We start from the raw sequence: 16,359 nt of genomic DNA, 5'->3' as shown, positions 1-16,359 counted from the left end.
TAAAGAGAAATAATCACATTTTAATACTTTTAGACCAAATTGTAAAATTACAAAATAAACTATCAATTTGGATGATGTTTCATCCATCAAGTGAGCAAAAGTATCTTTATTTCTGACTGTACATCACATCAATAAAATATAAATGAACGTAAAAACACTTTTATATAGTTCTCTAACATACCAGAGTGTGAAATTTGCATTACAATTTCATATTTACAGATTTTAAGAATGAAACTTAAGATGTATTCTCTTACAGAATGGAAAATGTTATATTCACGTTGTTTTCTTATTTTGGATATTAAAATATTTCGGTATTATCCCAATATAAAACCAATATATTCCATTGTCCAACATGTAGAATAAAAAACTCTATCGACTATGAATCCTTGAGGAGGATCTCAAAGCGTTCTTCAGGCCTCCAGCCTGCTGTAATGGCTGCCCTGACTGGTCTGAACACCCTCCGTCTTGCTGGATCCGTCCGCTCTGGTGTTGTGCGTCTCCAAGCTGCTCTCTGCCGGTCGTGTACATCCCAACAGTGTCATCACCTGTTTCTGACACTGAGATGAGCCAAAGTAATAGAGGAGTGGGTCCAAACAACAGCTGAAGCTGCCCAGGCACACTGACAGCAGGTAGGCCTGATAGGAGCCGTCGCTGGACTTGTGGGCCAGCTGAACATAATGAACCATCAGGATGATGTTGGTGGGAGTGAAGCAGACCACAAACACCAGTAGGACCGTCCCAGCCATGACCATGGCGCGGCTCTTCTTAGAGCGGTTCTCCACGTTGGCCTCTGCCAGAGTCTGAAGGATGCGGATGTAACAGACTGCAGTGAAGACGAGAGGGAGGAAGAAGAAAACCGAGGAGTAGATGGGAAAGAAGTAGAGGTAGAAACCTTGAAGCTTTTCTACTCCCTGCACATCGTGACAGGTGGTGATCCCCAGATCTGACAACTGTACGGTCTGTGTTGACATGAGGAGGGGGCAGACACCACCCAGGGACAGGAGCCACATGGCGGCACACACAGCCGCGGCGGTCTGAGGGCTGCGCCACTTCAGAGAGTCCATGGGGTAAACCACAGCCAGGAAACGGTCAATGCTGATGCATGTGACCAGCAGGACGGAGCAGTACATGTTGCAGTGGAAGGAGGCCGTGACAAGTCTGCACATGAAGGAGCCATAGATCCAGTCGTTGCCATGGTAATGGTAGGCTATTCTGAAAGGAAGGAACAGGCCAAAAAGCAGGTCAGCGCAGGCCAGGTTCAGCATGTAGATCACAGCAGCCTTCTTGGGACGGATGTAGCGCACAAACATCACCATGGCAACAAGGTTGAGGGGCACACTGATGATGAAGACCAGGGTGTAAACGGTTGGGACAAAGGTTGTTGCCAGGCGACCCTGGAGAAACCCTTTAGCTTCCTCTGACACAAAGTACTGCTCTGGAGGTTGGCGGCGCTGGCTGTGCCACTTTCCGGCCTCCTGCTCTGTCTCCATGCCTGAACCTCCACTTCCACCCATGATGTCCAGGTCGATATCCTCTACAGGCTTATCCTTCACCATCACAAAGTGACCCGAGAACGTCCGCAGGAGAGGCCTGGAGTCTTTGAAGATGCATAAAAGGAAATGATTTCAATCAATCATCGTTTTGCAAGCGGAAATCAAGTGCTTCCAAATTTTATCTGGTCTGCATCGTACTTTAAGAATAAATCAGACTAAAATGAGGCATTTGTATTAAAAAAAAACATGCAGAGCCTTTTGAAAACTGCAAAAGTTCAGCTAGACAAACTTTTTCTTTTTTTTTTACAAAAGTATTTTTAGTACAGTCTAAATAAATCTGTAAATATGTCTAATTTTATAATACAAAACGTGCAGCAAATAAGTTTATTTTTTATTTACTTAATAGTAACAGAAACCAGAAGTGAACAGGAAACAGGAAAACTGCGTGCACTCAACTATTGAGGAAATTTAATCCCAATAAATGAATAAACTAAAATTCCACTTCATTATTACTCAACTTCAAAGCACCAAGAAGTATTTTGGTGTTTAATAAAACAGACACTATGATAACATGAATAAATGTCAGTTTTTTTTGATAAATGTAATTCTTTAGATTAAAAAAAAAGATTACAAATGGGTTAAAAACAACTAGAATTTGCTTTCTTTCATTTTCACGAGTTTACCAATTTAAATAATTAAATTATACTTAAATTATGACAGTGGAATAAACTTACTTAAAACAAATTCTTTTCTAATTAATTTAGTCACTTAGGAGTAGAAGTCCTAATATGCAAAATAAATTCATAGATGACTCAAATTTAATACAAATTATGTAAATCCTTTGGCTATATCCACACTTATACTTTCATAAACATTTGAAATTTAAAAGTGAATCACCAAAGATTAAGAATGCTACTTACCATTTTGAGAGGGAAGTGCTGAACTAAGACAAGAAAACAAAAGCAACCCTTTGAGCAGGTGAAGCATGACTGTGCTGCACGCCGTCCACATCCTTTACAGGCGTTTTTACAAAATAAATAAAAAATAAGCTTTGTCAAAGGAGTCTGAAATATTAGTGAGCTCAAAAACAAGTTAGAAACTCTGGAGGAAACTCCACCTCCCTGCTCTACGCGCCCCCACCCCTTCACAGAAACATGACGCCACAAGTCTAAAGGAGGATGAAGGTGCAAAAATAAGTGTCAGATGGGAAACTTTCTGGAGATTCATTTATTGTTCAAGCATTAGGAGATAATTACATATAAAAATACATTAGCAGGAGCTTCTATGTCAAATTAAAACTTTATTTAAAAAGGCATAACTGTAGTTTATGTTGAGGCCATTCAATTCTTTGAGGGTTTTTTAGTATTAAGGTTACAATAACATGTTTAACAAGAATATTATTAGTTTTATTATGAAGTACATTTACAAATCAAAAGGACAGGTCGCACAAGTCAGTGTGTGATTTGTTATATTGTGAACAGATGGAAGAAAACTCATTTATATTTGACGTGAAGAAAACTCAGAAGGCACTGTTTTCCTCTGCATTCGGGTCGCTGCTTCCTCTTTATTTTCCATAGAATTTCCTGTTCAGGAGGAAGATGAGCAGGTTGACATTCACTTTGGCTTTATCAAACATCTTCATGACGGCCACGCCGTCATACTGCAGCTGGAGGAGGTCCTGCGCACAAAGCAGCCGTCTCAACAAACTTTCCAGTTTTATTTCACTCGTGAGTCAAAGAAATGAACTTGTTTCTTTAAAGTTAAAGGCTCATTCCAATAAAATTGTGTTTTTACATGTTCTTGTAGCCTTTTTCTCATAATGGAGGACGGCTGGATAGCTTCAATATTATTCACCGTTTTCTTTACGATAGAGAAAAATATAGTTGGAGTGTGACTTAAAATATATTCTCAAATAAATTTAATTTCTTAAATCTTCCCTGCAAAGTAGTAGATAACAGACTGCAGGAAACACCTGTATGTCTCTAATTCACATATTCTGAGGTTTTTTTGGGGGGGAATGTTTACCTGGAAATGGAGCTGAACTTTTTCCATTTCAACTCCCATAAACTTGGCTTTCACCTCAAAATCTCCAACTTCCTCAGTGGGTGAAATGTCAAACATGACATTTTTGAACCTAAAGAGAGGAAAAAGACAATGAAAAGAGAGAACACAGGAAAATGGGAGAGGGAAAAAAATAACATTCACAAGCAGATGAAACAGGATCAGGATGAATGAGACGTTTTCTTTCCACTAAACTAAAACTGCTGATGAGAAATATTCCAGGTTAAAGCTTTGAAGTGATTGGAGCACATTAAAACCTTCACATCATGGACCAGAGAACTCACTGGTTTGTCTGAAGGCCTTCTATCTCCAGAATGACTCCCTTCTCGTGCAGCCTGGCTGCAGTGTACTTCAGCGACTGAGGCTTCCACTTCTTACTGCCCCGATCTTCCGATTTACTGTCCAGCTTTATAGATCTGCGGGAATTCCTAAACACACAGATCAATCCTGGATTAGAAAAACTCTCCAGCAATTCTTCTCTGTTCTTTAACTCTAAAAAAATGATCTTGTAAATAGATAAGGGTTATTTTGTGATCTAATGACTCACTTTCGGTTCAGGTTATCTAAGCAGGTTTTGATGTAGGTGTCATAGTAGTTCATCTGCTCCTGATAAAATGTGGTCTTGGAGTTGAGTGCTGTCAGTGTCTGCTGGAGCTTCATGAGTTCGGTCTTCCTCCTCTGTCTGTAGCGCCTCTGGTACCGGATGTCCTGTTGATCACAGATTGAAGAATCATGTCAAGATGAAAATCTTTTCTCTTTAAAGTGGAAGGAAGAGCTGCTAATGAACCTTTGCTATATCGTTGATGAGGTCCTGGTAGTTGTTGCTGGCCGTGGCGAGGCCGGCCTGCTCCAGGTTCCGGAGGTTCCTGAGGATCTTCCTCTTTTTCTGCTCCAGCGGCAGCTGACCGTCCTCCAGAACTGCCGGGCTGCTCTTCAGACCCTCAGGAGTCTGAGCGTCCTGAGCCGCCCTGCGCTCCAAGATCCTCGTGTGCTCCAATTCCTTTGAGAATGATGGGAATACTGTCTATGTTCCGTGGCTGCTCAAAAACTGAGTTTAAACTAAAAAATTGCTTCAGGAAAAAAAAGGATTCTGACCTGTGGAGGAGTAGCTGGAGTCTCCAGGATTTCAGGCAAAGCCTCTCCAGGCTGAATCCGAATCACATCCACTATCAGCTTTTTTGTTCTGAAATAACAAAAATAAACATCAGGCAAATAACAGTGATACAGCTACTACAAGACATATATCCAATTCTAGGAAACACTAAATACTCCCAATTAGACCAATACATGACTTCATCTTTTCCATCAAGAACATTTTTTTTAAAGTTTGGCCAAAGCTACCTTAAAAGCTCTTTATTTTATTCAACATTTGACATTATAATCATCTTATTTTTATTTGCAGTGAGTTTCTAAAACACCAATAAAACTCTATTTTCAATCAATATTTCTCTAACTATGATCAGGTTCTGTTTGAACGAGTCGTTCTTTAAACAGCTGCCTGACAGTAAACAGAAAGATTGAACTTAGAAATGTCTCTAGAGTCCAGACGGATGTGTTTATGGGCCAGATAACAAAAAGTGCTTAAGCTCTTCCTTTTTTTGTTTTTAGGATGTGATAGAAGAGCAGGAAAGACTAAGATATGGAGCTGAGTGACGACCAGCGCAGCATGAAGTTCAGCTCAAGGGTCAGTTTTCTCACAGAAAACCTCTACAACAGAAAACCCTTCAGCTGTTTCCTCGTAGAACAAAGACCTACTTTGTAACGAGGGTTTTCAAGTCTTTGTCGTCGCCCTCCAGAAGCTCAAACTTGCTGGTTAGGTGGAGCGAGATCTCAGTCTTTGCCAGCTGGCTGAGAGCGGTCTCCCTGTTTGGATCGTTGGAGTCTACAGCTCCCTCTCCTGTAAAAAAAAAAAGTATAAAAATGTTATTTTCTTGTGGTTAAACTGAAGCAGACTTGAGCAGAAGTTGATCGGATCATACCAAGCAAAGCCTCCACGTCAGGTACGTCTCCCAAGTCCTGCAGCAGCTCGTGCAGCAGGTCGTTGCGGTCTGGAGAGATGGCGTCCAGATGTTCCAAAAGCAGCTGAACGAGTGCATATGTGTTAACTTGAATATTCACTGCCATTAACAACAAAAGCTATGCAGATGTTAAAGATGTTCAAAAGAATTTACTAGCAAAGCCAGAAAAGAGTCTTTAGAACAAACTGCTTAAGGCGTTAACCCTAAAAAACAAACATTCTCTAATAACTTTATCAATTATATCATTTTTTCCAAAAAAATGTGTTAAATTATTTTTGATAAAATGGAAAGAGGGTCAGTTCAAGAAAGTGTCCTTAGAGGATGTGAAAGAAGCAGGAAAATAATGAGTTAAAAATGCTGAAAGTTAATAAAGACTGGAAATCAAACACACAAATATAGACTTAAATAAATTGAATTCTTTTCTACTTTTGTATTAGATTCAGAAACTACAACAAAAATAGATTATATACATAGAATTTTAGTTTCTTAGCTAAATAAGTGTAAAGAAAAATTTTTAAGTCATTCTTTTACTCTATAAATCTTCCTTCCATGTTTTTAACAATTTTTTGGGTCAAATGTACAGAAAAATGTGAGTAAACAGCAGAAGAAATGAATACAAAAAAATACAAAACTATTCTTGAAAATGTTAGATGTTTCCAAGCAGGAGTACAGCAGATAAAGATTCCACAGATGAAGATCTTTGGAGGAGCTAAAGTTTAATGTTGATGAAATCCCACACAGATCTAAGACATCTTCAGAGAGTAAAAGAGGACATCTGGGTTTTTACAACAGATACGTTTAAAGTAAATAAACCTACACGAGGAACAAACACATTAAAGCTAGCTGTTAGTCTGTATTTAAAAGGGAAAATTTGATCAAAGCAACGCCGCTAGAGACTGAGGGTTTTTTTGTTTTGTTTTGTTGATGGCGACTTGAAGGTTAAAGGAGATAGGGCAGCAAACGTAGGAATAAAATACATACAAATATATTTATTGCTTATTTCTCTATTTTAAAATAGTTTTATATGATCTGTGGAATTAGAGTTTAAACAAATGTTAAAACCTGATCAAGCAGATTTACCGAGTGAGTGTTGATGATCTCCTCTATGGAGATGTAGATGATGGGTTTGCTCAAGGTCACCATGTCTGAGTATTCGTCGATGTTAAACTTCTCTTCAGGTTCAGGAACGTCACATGCAGCCTGGAAAAACAACCTGAGAGGAGACCAGAAAAGTGAAGGTGGTTAAAATATGTAATTGGAAAAATAAAAATGTCAAAAGTTAATTAATAGCAAAATTTGGAAATTTCTATAAATATTTGGTTGTTTGCAAATTTTGAAATAAAGTAATTTGGACTTAGTGGTTTAAGTTGAAGATTTTTTGTCTCTCGTCAAAGTTTCTAAATCGAGAAATCCTCTTGGATAAGAGATGGTGAAGCTAAATGTCTTGAACCTAAAGAACTAAGTCCAGATAATGTATGTTAAACCTTTTCTGCTATAGCAACATCCTGGATAAATGAGAGTTTACACAGATAAGTGATTCAGGAAGTGCTTGAAGTGGCTTGTTCATTAATAAAGCTTCAGAATAAAGAATCACAGCGTTGAGGCTGTAGATACTGGTGCAGCTCCTCTCTGGATAGAATGGCTGCATTTTGCTGCATCCATTGTGTCTTTTAAATTTGTCTCTAAAGACAAAATCATGTTTTTCCCATACTCATCATACTGTTTTAAGAACATTTTTTTCCTTGCTCCTCCTTGTGGAAGCCTGACATGACCTAGGACACTGATGAAGCCACTTGGATGAAAATGTTTTAAGAAAGAAGATTTTAAATCCAGTTGCAATGACTCAACGTCCAGACAAGGTCACCAGGATAAATGAGAACCTTCCCAGACATATTGCTACACATTTGAGGGCTGAAAATAGTATGGGTATATTAGGAGACAGTTGGGACAACTTTGCTAAGACATTTTAACACAACAACGTTAGGATTGTTTGCGATCTCCTCCTCCGTACCTGAATTTCTCATATGTCTGAGAAATGTACTTGTTCATTGGAGTCATGTGAGCATTCTCGCCCTCAAACAGCTTATTTGCAGCAGCATGTTGGAGCATCTTTGCCACAGATCCCAAGTTGCGCCGCTGGTCCTGATGCAGCTGCCCCCCCGCCGACAGGTCGATGATGTCAAAGCCGTCGGGGGCCACAATGGCCGGGTTCATGTAGCGATAATACAACAGGTTTCCAACAATCTAGAAAAGAAAATCGGTTGCATTAAAACATAAATAAATAAATGAATTTCTCCTTTGGATATTGTAAACATGTTTAGGACAAATACCTTCAGAACATCATCCCCTGAGGCTTCTGGGAACTTTTCATGGAGGCTGTTCTTCAAGACTTTAGCGATGTATCTCATTGCATAACTGCAGGCGTAACAGAAAGTCATCATACATCAAAACATGAATTATCCTCAGACATGCAATGTGAATAATATCTGAAAACAGCTTGTGTGCACAATAACTGCATTCACATTTTCATTTATTTGTCAGCTAGAATAAAGTAAAGCAGCACCACCTAGTGGTGAGTCCAACACATTCTGTAAAAATGCAAAAAGGTCACTACAAAACTTACAACTTAAAAATAATCACATAAAAAAAAAAAAAGCTAGGATGAGTATAAACATTACGATCAATTCATTTAATACAAAAAGGAAGTTGACAATTTTAAAAATACGAATCCTTTAAAGAAAAAAACTGATGCTTAGATGGAAGATGAACTACAATAAAAACATGAAGTGTTCTCATTTGAAATGACATCAGTTGTTAGTTTGAACACAAAGCAACAGGACAGTGACACACAACAGGCCTGAAACTTACGGGATGTTATCCAGAGAAGAGACAATGGAGTTCAGGACCTTATCTGTAGCAGAGCGCAGCGCCTCACTGGACGCCTGCAGCCGGCTGCGCACTTCCGGGTATGACATGGCCTGCTCTGGAGTCACCTCATAAGGCAGCTTGCTGAAAGGACAGTAGGAGAGAAGAAATGCTTATGCATGTTTAAACCTTTGTAGCCGTTTCAGCTGCTTTGTCCAGTCACACCAGAACTAAACCTATCAGCGGCAGTACCTGGCTTCTCCAGTAGCCGACTCCACCTGGTTCACCCAGGCTTTGTACACGTCCACTGGGTTGGTGTTGATGCCCAAGTTCTTATCGTCAATGATGTCTTTGACCACCGGACTCAGCAGCTGCCTCAAAGCGTTGTGACCACGTGCGCCCCGGTTGAAGCTCACCACCATTTTGATGACCGTGGGGTTTCCGGTCACTATTTCCTGAATCTGATCCACCTTAGAGCTGAGACAGGTGAAGACGGTTTAGGTACACCTGCAGGTGTTCTTGGTGAAAATCACAGCAGTAGAGACGTTTTACTGTAGGATCTGAGATGCACTTCTTACTTGATCTCTTCTGCTAAAGCAGTTTTGAAGAGTTTGAGCAGCAGGTATTCCTCTCTTTGGTTGGAAGCGTAATTGTAAAGAGTGAAAATGACCGTGTCCATAAACTTTGTTGACTTGTTTTGGGGCATCTGGAAGATCAGTTTAGCCAGGTAAGATGGATTTGTCTGAGGAGAAAGTAAGAACAAAGTCATTAGTCTCTGCAAATGATCTTGTATGTATTTAAAGAGCCAAAAAAGCTGTAAAATATGAAGTTAATCACCTGCAGCAGGTAGAAGAGATGTTGATAAGCTTCCAGTTTTCTTCTTTTGCCTTTACTAAGACCCTTTATACCCAGTTTCTCTCCTCCAGTTAGGTCGTCTTTACTCGACTTGCTTTTCTTGCTCTTCATTTTCTTACTATGTGACACAACATCCTTTTGAAAGAAGATAAAAGTGGAAACCAGGAGCAAAATTAGATGAAGAAATAAGGGGAAAAATTCCCAATAACGTCAATTAAATGTGTTTTTCTTTAATGTTTCCAACCTGCAAAGTGATGCGGTTCTTCACCAGAAGTCCAATCTTGATGTCCATGAGATTCAGGTCTTTCTCCATTTGTTGATTGGAGCGGATCTTTGTGACCACTTCTTCTCTGAGCCACGTCATCTCCTGCTCCTCCTGCAGGTCCAGCGAACTCTGTTCCAGCAAGTGGACGAACTTGCGCACCACTGAGAGGGGAGGGTCTTTGGCTCCAGCTGAGGTTTGGGTTTGAAGAAAGTCAGAGAGTGGCACTTTAGACCTAAAAACTTTTATGTAATAAGAACATTTCCTGGTGTTTCTATTTTCTGTTTCGACATAAAATACTTTGGGTTGTGGTGTGAAATCCATATGCATGTATAAAAGTACAAATATCTTAAGTTCATGTTTTAATACCAGCAGGAGGTTCATATCACATTATTTCAGTTGTACTATGACTGCTATATACTGAAAAGGTATTTGGACTCACTTAAGGTTTTATAGTCATCTCTGGCTTTGTTGGCCTTAAGGAAAGCCTGGATTTTCACAATTTCTTTTTCCTAAATAAACATTAAAGTTAGTCTTGACATTAAAACAGATTTTTAAAAAGTGATAATTTTCACATCACTTACATGGTCTTTAAAGAACTTCAGCCTTTGATTGTATTTATGTTTTGCTCTCCACATTTTAGCCAGAGACTGGATCTAAATAGAAAGAAAATTCACTCAATTCTCTGATGCAGCAGTGAATCTAACAAATGCTAACATAGCATAAATAGAAATAAATACCTTGATGACAGAATCAACATTTTTTTGAAGCAAGTTCATCCTCTCTCTGTACACTTTCCTTTGTTTGTAACCTTTCCAGAAAGCCTGAACAACAAGAAGAGAAAAACGTCTTGGGTGAAAACAGGAAATGATAGATTTTATGTCTGAGAACCAAGACAACGGAAGCCATTATATCAACAATAAATATGTATTCTTTGGAATAAAAATCCATCCATCTCCTTTGACCAGGAAATTTTTAGTACCTGCAGCTTGACAACAGAGGGTTCTTGTAGACGAAGATATTCCAATCTTTGGGAATGCTTCTTTCTAACTAGATATCCTCTGATTCTGGCCTGCAGCTGCGTCACTAAAGACTCATTTGCCAGCCACAGCTGTTCTCTGTTGTACTCCGCTGTCCCACAGCTCACGACGTTCTGAGAAACACAGTAAATTCTGAGTCAACAACAATTGCAATGCAGTCATGTCAAAAGTAGAAATTTAAACTCTGTGTGCATGAGAAGGCTGTGGAAATGAACTTTGAGATGTTCAATGTTTTAAAGGAAAGTCTCAACATGGAAATGTACCTGGATTTCCTCTTTACTGAGCTGGCTCCAGCTGTCTTTATATTCTTCAGGCGTCTCCCAGGTGCCCTGTCCCGTCTGCAGGTTATAGTAGAAGTCATATTTGTCTTTGATACAGTGCTTTACCCACAACACATCACTGCTGCCTGGAAGAGAAAGGGGTTTATAATGAGGACTTTTCTCGATCATATCCGTCATATTTTATAGGGTTTCTATTAAGTTATAAACATTTGGTGCTGAAAGATCATTTTAAAGTGGTCAGGTTGGTAATTCTTATTTACATAAAAAAACCTTTAAGCCCAAAAAAATGTGGGTTATCGTAAAGTTTATGGTTTGGAATTAAATCATAAACCCAGATTTCATGCAAAATGTCTATTTTACCCACCGTCAATTGGCTTAAAGAACTGATCAAAGAAGGTCCTTTTATTCAGATCAAAACTGTTAAAATTTCTTATTCCTCTAGGTTTCATTTTGGATTTTTAACAATGCATTTCTTCAACTTTGAGCTTTTACCAATCCTGGTTATTATGCTTTTTTTTAAATTCTGCTTCTATTAGCTTAATGCAAAAGGAGTATTAATCTAATCTTTCGTGGATGTTTTATTTTAAAAATTCCAGCAGAAGTTACTTCTGAATATTCAAACATATTTTTAAGAGAAATTATTCCAGTTAATTATGCAAGTTATTTAAAACTTGCAGAGAAGTTTCCAGTTGAAGTGGGTGATGGCTTCAGTGACTTTAGTGATTGAAGAATTCTCCATTCAGAAATGAACTTTGTGTAATGATCTTTGCTGCAGCTTAAATCCAGAACCATACAGTTCAGTTTCTTAGAGCCACTGACTGATGCTGCTCCAGTTCATGTGCAGATCTACTGTTTGAGGAACATGCCCACCGTGACACCGCTGGTTGTTAAGCACCGCATTCCTTCCTACTTTGGTTTTACATTCCTCTCTTGTGTTTACAATATGTAAGTTGCTATGATGACAAACATAACACATTTTAAAAAATGAAGTAAACTGTATACGAAACAACCAGGGGAAAAAGTGATCTTAATTCTGAAAATAAACAACTGACCTTCACATCTGAATATGCAGTCTGACTTTTTCAATTATACCAATTGTAATCCGAAATATTTATTTAAAAATATTAAACCCAATGAAGGGAATGTTTGCAGGAGCTCCCAGGGGAGAATTATAAATTCAACTTAAGATCAGCATTGTGACACTATTTGCAGTAATTTGTGCTACTGAGCTCAGGCCTGCTAGCAGATACCCAGACTAAGTTAAACAGTAAAAGCCAGGGAAGGGGGTGGGAGGGGGTTGAAAGTGCTTTTTACCTTCAGTGGCGTTGCTTTCTTGCCTCTTTGCCAGTTCACTCTGGTATGTGTCAGCACATTCAGGGAGCACCGCTTTCAGCCCCGCATCGGGAGCCTGCAAAGCCTGCAGGGTGTTCTGGGAGTTCCCCTCGGCCACCACCCTGTTGATATGAGCAACTGCTGCAGCCACTGCAAAGAAAACAAGAACAAAATAAAAAAGAGGAGAAAATGGTACCAGGAAATGATTCATAAAAAGTAACATGACTATAGCTATCAAGGTTAAAAACCCACTCTGAAGAAAATTCTGTTTTTAACATGTTCATATGACATTCTTCTGATGATGAGGGACATATATAAAGAAATTAAGCTTGAGATTGCATTTCTGAGTATTTATTCAAATTGTTGTATATCAGGAGCTGACAAAAAATGTTGTTTAAATTGTTGCAGTGATGTAAAAACTACAATCAGCAGGCCATGTTTACATGCTTACAGCCCCTGCTGTAGGAGACAGGAAGTGGGGGTGCACCAACTCCCGCCCACAAGTCAGAGGGAAAGTTCTAATGAACTCCTTCCACTCTGCAGAAACTATGTCCTAGAAAGTGACAGTAAAGCCTAACCACTGGGAATGCCTTTTGAATTGATCAATAGATCATTAAAGGTGTGTCTTAAACACAAAAAGCAACTCGGTCAATACTAAGAAAACAAAATTTAACTTAAATGGTAAAAGCAGAATTTTGAAAATCATGCAGCAATAGTCTAAGCTGCCCAAACAACAGGACTTCATGTAAATATCTACAATGCTTCCAAAATGAATTGTAATTTATTGGAAATACTCAACATATCTGATAGAAATAAAGTGTATTTTTTCTCTTAAAGTGAACCATGTTGGATTCTTTTAATTCCTTGAGGTAGTTAACACATAACTTCAGATACATACGTGTTAGAGCTTCTTCTTCATCCTGGTTTGCCGTTAGGATGGCCTGCTGGATCTGATCCAGCCACAACACCGCTGACTCATCACCAGAGGTCTACAAATGAATAAAAGCACAACTTTTTTTTTTTTTTTTTTTACCAAAATGCATTTTAAACTCTCCTACTTTGGTTCATTTTTTTGTGGAAGTACGTTATATATATTTTGTCAAAAGCTAGAATACTTGCTTTTTTTAAGCATCTGTAAATACTTAAAATTAGAATAAGGAAGTTTCGCATCATCTGGCAGATTCTGTAATATCACAACAAACATATTTCACTGCTTAAGCTAAAAGTAACAAAGCATCTAAAAATAACGGGCAGCGATTTATTTCTGTGTTCAAAGTTAAGGCACAAGTCAAGGGGTATAAAGTATTCCCATGTTAACCCCACATTCACAAATTGTTTACACAGCTTGAGCATTATGCTTGTTCTCAGGCTAATTTTAGACAGGGGGTTCTGACTTCAGAGCCACCAGGAAGGAAGTCTATCAAATAAAAAGAGTGGTTTAATTTAGCTTCTTCCTTTTGCCATACAACACACAAATATGATAAAAGCAGAAAGAGAAATCAGTTTAGCAGCTGATCCTTCTTTTGGAATAGTGTTGTGATGGGATTTTTAGCCCCATAATGTGAGGCTAAGACGCACATTATTGTAGGAATAACAGAAAAAAATGAAAAACTAAACCTTACTTTGTATTACTTTAGAAATGTTTTAAGTAGAAACAAGAAATAGTTTATGGTAGCTGTTCATAGAAAAACAAAACTTTTCAACCGGCTTGTAAATACTGGGTTTGCTCAAACGTAAAACTAAAAATGGCCAAGGATGTAATTTGTTCAGTGACCACAGTCAACCCACACCCCAGTGAGTCAAAGAGGTTAATGACGCACGGACAAGGGAATTTTTTTTCCCTCAACAAGAGCAGGAAACACGCTCAGTGCAGCGAACCACGATAAGCTTCCAGCAGAAGAGCTGGAAGCGGAGCTGGAGCGCTCATTAGCAGTTCTACTTTGGAGCTTCAAACATGCACAACAGTACGTTTCACCAACGCCAAGTTCCTAAAAGGAGGCCACATCAAGAGGGTTGAAAACATCGTTTCAGAACGCTGCGGTTCAGACCCCAGAGGGAAATGGCTGACCTGGTGCAGGGACTACTTATTTCTCTGATGGCCGTGCACACCACTCAGCAAATCGGTAAGCTAACTTTAAGGAGGGGGATTCCCCAAAGAACTACTACTCTTTTGTTGTTATTATTTGCCTGGACGTGTGTCTGCTTTAAACAACAGCAGTGTAAGCTAAACCGTTGTGGAAGAGCTCTAAAAAAACACTTTTTTTTAAACTTTGTTTGGATTTTTTTTTCCTCTTTTTTTTCAGTCGATGAATAAACAAAAAGGGAGGGATAAAGCTGGAATTCTTCAGAAAAGCCCTTTGGTTTTGTTTAAAGTTAATCTTTTGTTTTTACAGAGAACAGAACAAAGAACCAAACCGGCACTGAACCTGGATTTCAACCAAAAACCTTCAAAGCATCGACACGTATATGCAATCACACAAAGCAGGATAACACCACGGACCTCTACCTCTACATGGATCCAGACAGCCCCTTCACCACCTATACATCGGGGGTTCTAAGCACCTGGGTCATACCCTCATCATACATCCTGGCCATGCTCGTGGGCATCCCCTCCAACGCATACATTCTGGCCTTTCTCAAAGTCAAACTGCGGACTAAGTCCTGGTCTACGGTGATTCTGTACCTGAACTTGGCTTTGTGCGACTTGCTGCTCCTGCTTTCTCTTGCGCTCCGGATTCATTATCACTTCAGTGGGAGCAACTGGATATTTGGGGAAGTTTCCTGCCGGTTCGTCACAGCTCTATTCTATGGAAACGTTTACTGCTCTGCTCAGACTATAGCGTGCATTAGTTTGAAGCGTTACCTGGCTGTGGTCAAACCGTTTTTGTACAGAAGGATCGATAAAAGCTCCATGGCGATACTGACGTGCTTGGTTGTGTGGTTTCTGTTTGGAGCTGCGATTGTGCCTGAACTCCTGGTCAGACAGAGCTACGTGGTGGCACAAGTGGGGATCACCACTTGTCATGACATACTTCCACTAGAAGAAGCATCCCATTCTTCTTTAGTTGCATACCGGCTGATGCTGATTTGTCTGGGCTTCATCATACCCTTCATGGTTTGTGTCTATTCCCACATGGCCGTGGTGTACCACCTCGGACAAAGTTCATGCGACTGGAAACCGTTCATAAGAGTCAGCACCCTGGTCTTTATCATCTTTGCGACGTGCTTCTCCCCCAGTGGCATCCTGCACATGGCGCACTACATCAGACTGCTTTCGGGGGAGGACGACCGACTGTATGGATACTACAAACTGGCTGTGTGCCTCTGCTGCTTTCACAGCTGTTTGGATCCGTTTCTATGCATGCTTTTTTCCAAGACAGCAGGCGCAGAGTTACAGTTCATCTCATTTCGAGGGACATCCAAGGAACGAGCAGTCAAAATATGAAACTGAATGTTAGGACACAAACAGATCATCCCCAGAGAACTGGTAGAGCCACTTGGAGACAAGAGCCTTTGGGCTAAATAGCTAAGATGGCAGTTTATACTGCAATCACAAAAACCACATTACGCTTGTAAAAAAAATCTGAACAGACTCCAAAAAAAATGGTTATATTTGACAAGTGAAACCACTGACAGAGTAATAGAGCATTTAAAATGACATGTGCACTGTAAAAGGACATCTACTGTCAACCACTAAACGTTTATCCCTTTTTAGAAAATGTTTCCTATAAAAATGTCATTAAGCAATTCATATTAGTATATGGAATATAATATATGAACTTTATTAGAGGTGAAAAGCTGCTTTTCAACATTAATAAAACATGTGAGATGAACAATGAATGGAACACCTGGATAATAGGGCTGGGTAAAGCCAATAATTTCAAGAATGGATTTGATTCACCAGAGTTTATTCCTATTTTTTTATTGTTGTTTTTTCCTCGATTCTCTCAATTCAATTTCATTTAATTCAATTTTCAGTTTACACTGTTACACATTGAGACACATTTGTTCAAAAACCCTTATAATACAACCCTTACCTGGCAGAGAAGTTGTTTAGTATTTTGGAGGACATCATGGTAGTGTTTGGCTGTGTCTGGGTTCACGCCCGACAGCTTTGCAGTCGGTAGAAGGAGGGCTGCAAGAGTCTGTCGA

The 16,359-nt window shown here is 39.3% G+C and overlaps 3 protein-coding genes across 3 annotated transcripts in view; 1 reads left to right on the top strand and 2 right to left on the bottom strand.

Annotated features, from left to right (window-relative positions):
* Positions 1-2,670, bottom strand: f2r (coagulation factor II (thrombin) receptor). The gene is made up of 2 exons (XM_024275466.2): positions 2,414-2,670; positions 1-1,597 (listed from the first exon to the last, which is right to left on the bottom strand). Exons 1-2 carry the CDS (start codon positions 2,502-2,504, stop codon positions 411-413), a joined length of 1,278 nt encoding a protein of 425 aa, XP_024131234.1. The 5' UTR covers positions 2,505-2,670; the 3' UTR covers positions 1-410.
* Positions 2,671-2,701: 31 nt separating this feature from the next.
* Positions 2,702-16,359, bottom strand: part of iqgap2 (IQ motif containing GTPase activating protein 2) — a 32,297-nt gene continuing 18,639 nt past the window's right edge. Inside the window, exons 15-38 of the mRNA XM_036213383.1 lie at positions 16,245-16,359; positions 13,106-13,196; positions 12,190-12,357; positions 10,858-11,000; positions 10,537-10,707; positions 10,295-10,378; positions 10,139-10,210; positions 9,997-10,066; positions 9,537-9,745; positions 9,275-9,427; positions 9,016-9,179; positions 8,690-8,914; positions 8,441-8,581; positions 7,903-7,987; positions 7,584-7,816; positions 6,653-6,785; positions 5,534-5,636; positions 5,310-5,451; positions 4,650-4,737; positions 4,342-4,554; positions 4,102-4,262; positions 3,839-3,982; positions 3,519-3,627; positions 2,702-3,171 (exon numbers count right to left, since the gene is read on the bottom strand). The exon at positions 16,245-16,359 is cut by the window's right edge and continues 11 nt beyond it. Of these exons, the coding sequence (XP_036069276.1) occupies positions 3,058-3,171; positions 3,519-3,627; positions 3,839-3,982; positions 4,102-4,262; positions 4,342-4,554; positions 4,650-4,737; positions 5,310-5,451; positions 5,534-5,636; positions 6,653-6,785; positions 7,584-7,816; positions 7,903-7,987; positions 8,441-8,581; positions 8,690-8,914; positions 9,016-9,179; positions 9,275-9,427; positions 9,537-9,745; positions 9,997-10,066; positions 10,139-10,210; positions 10,295-10,378; positions 10,537-10,707; positions 10,858-11,000; positions 12,190-12,357; positions 13,106-13,196; positions 16,245-16,359 (3,331 nt within the window). The 3' untranslated portion in view covers positions 2,702-3,057. The remainder of the gene's footprint in view (positions 3,172-3,518; positions 3,628-3,838; positions 3,983-4,101; positions 4,263-4,341; positions 4,555-4,649; positions 4,738-5,309; positions 5,452-5,533; positions 5,637-6,652; positions 6,786-7,583; positions 7,817-7,902; positions 7,988-8,440; positions 8,582-8,689; positions 8,915-9,015; positions 9,180-9,274; positions 9,428-9,536; positions 9,746-9,996; positions 10,067-10,138; positions 10,211-10,294; positions 10,379-10,536; positions 10,708-10,857; positions 11,001-12,189; positions 12,358-13,105; positions 13,197-16,244) is intronic.
* f2rl2 (coagulation factor II (thrombin) receptor-like 2) lies at positions 13,998-15,729 on the top strand (the record flags this gene model as incomplete). Its single annotated transcript, XM_024275467.2, is given in 2 exon segments — positions 13,998-14,330; positions 14,601-15,729. Coding segments are annotated over 2 exon segments (1,116 nt in total). The 5' UTR covers positions 13,998-14,266.

Source organism: Oryzias melastigma, linkage group LG9, assembly GCF_002922805.2.
Source record: "Oryzias melastigma strain HK-1 linkage group LG9, ASM292280v2, whole genome shotgun sequence".
In the NCBI taxonomy this organism is placed as follows: Eukaryota; Metazoa; Chordata; class Actinopteri; order Beloniformes; family Adrianichthyidae; genus Oryzias; species Oryzias melastigma.
The sequence above is the reverse complement of the archived record's forward strand: the minus strand, read 5'-3'. Positions and strand labels throughout refer to the sequence as shown.

Coding starts and splice junctions, on each gene's coding strand:
- f2r (XM_024275466.2), bottom strand. CDS start 2,504: ATGTGGACGGCGTGCAGCACAGTCATGCTTCACCTGCTCAAAGGGTTG. Junction 1,598..2,413: donor AGCACTTCCCTCTCAAAATG/GTAAGTAGCATT, acceptor GCATCTTCAAAG/ACTCCAGGCCTCTCCTGCGG.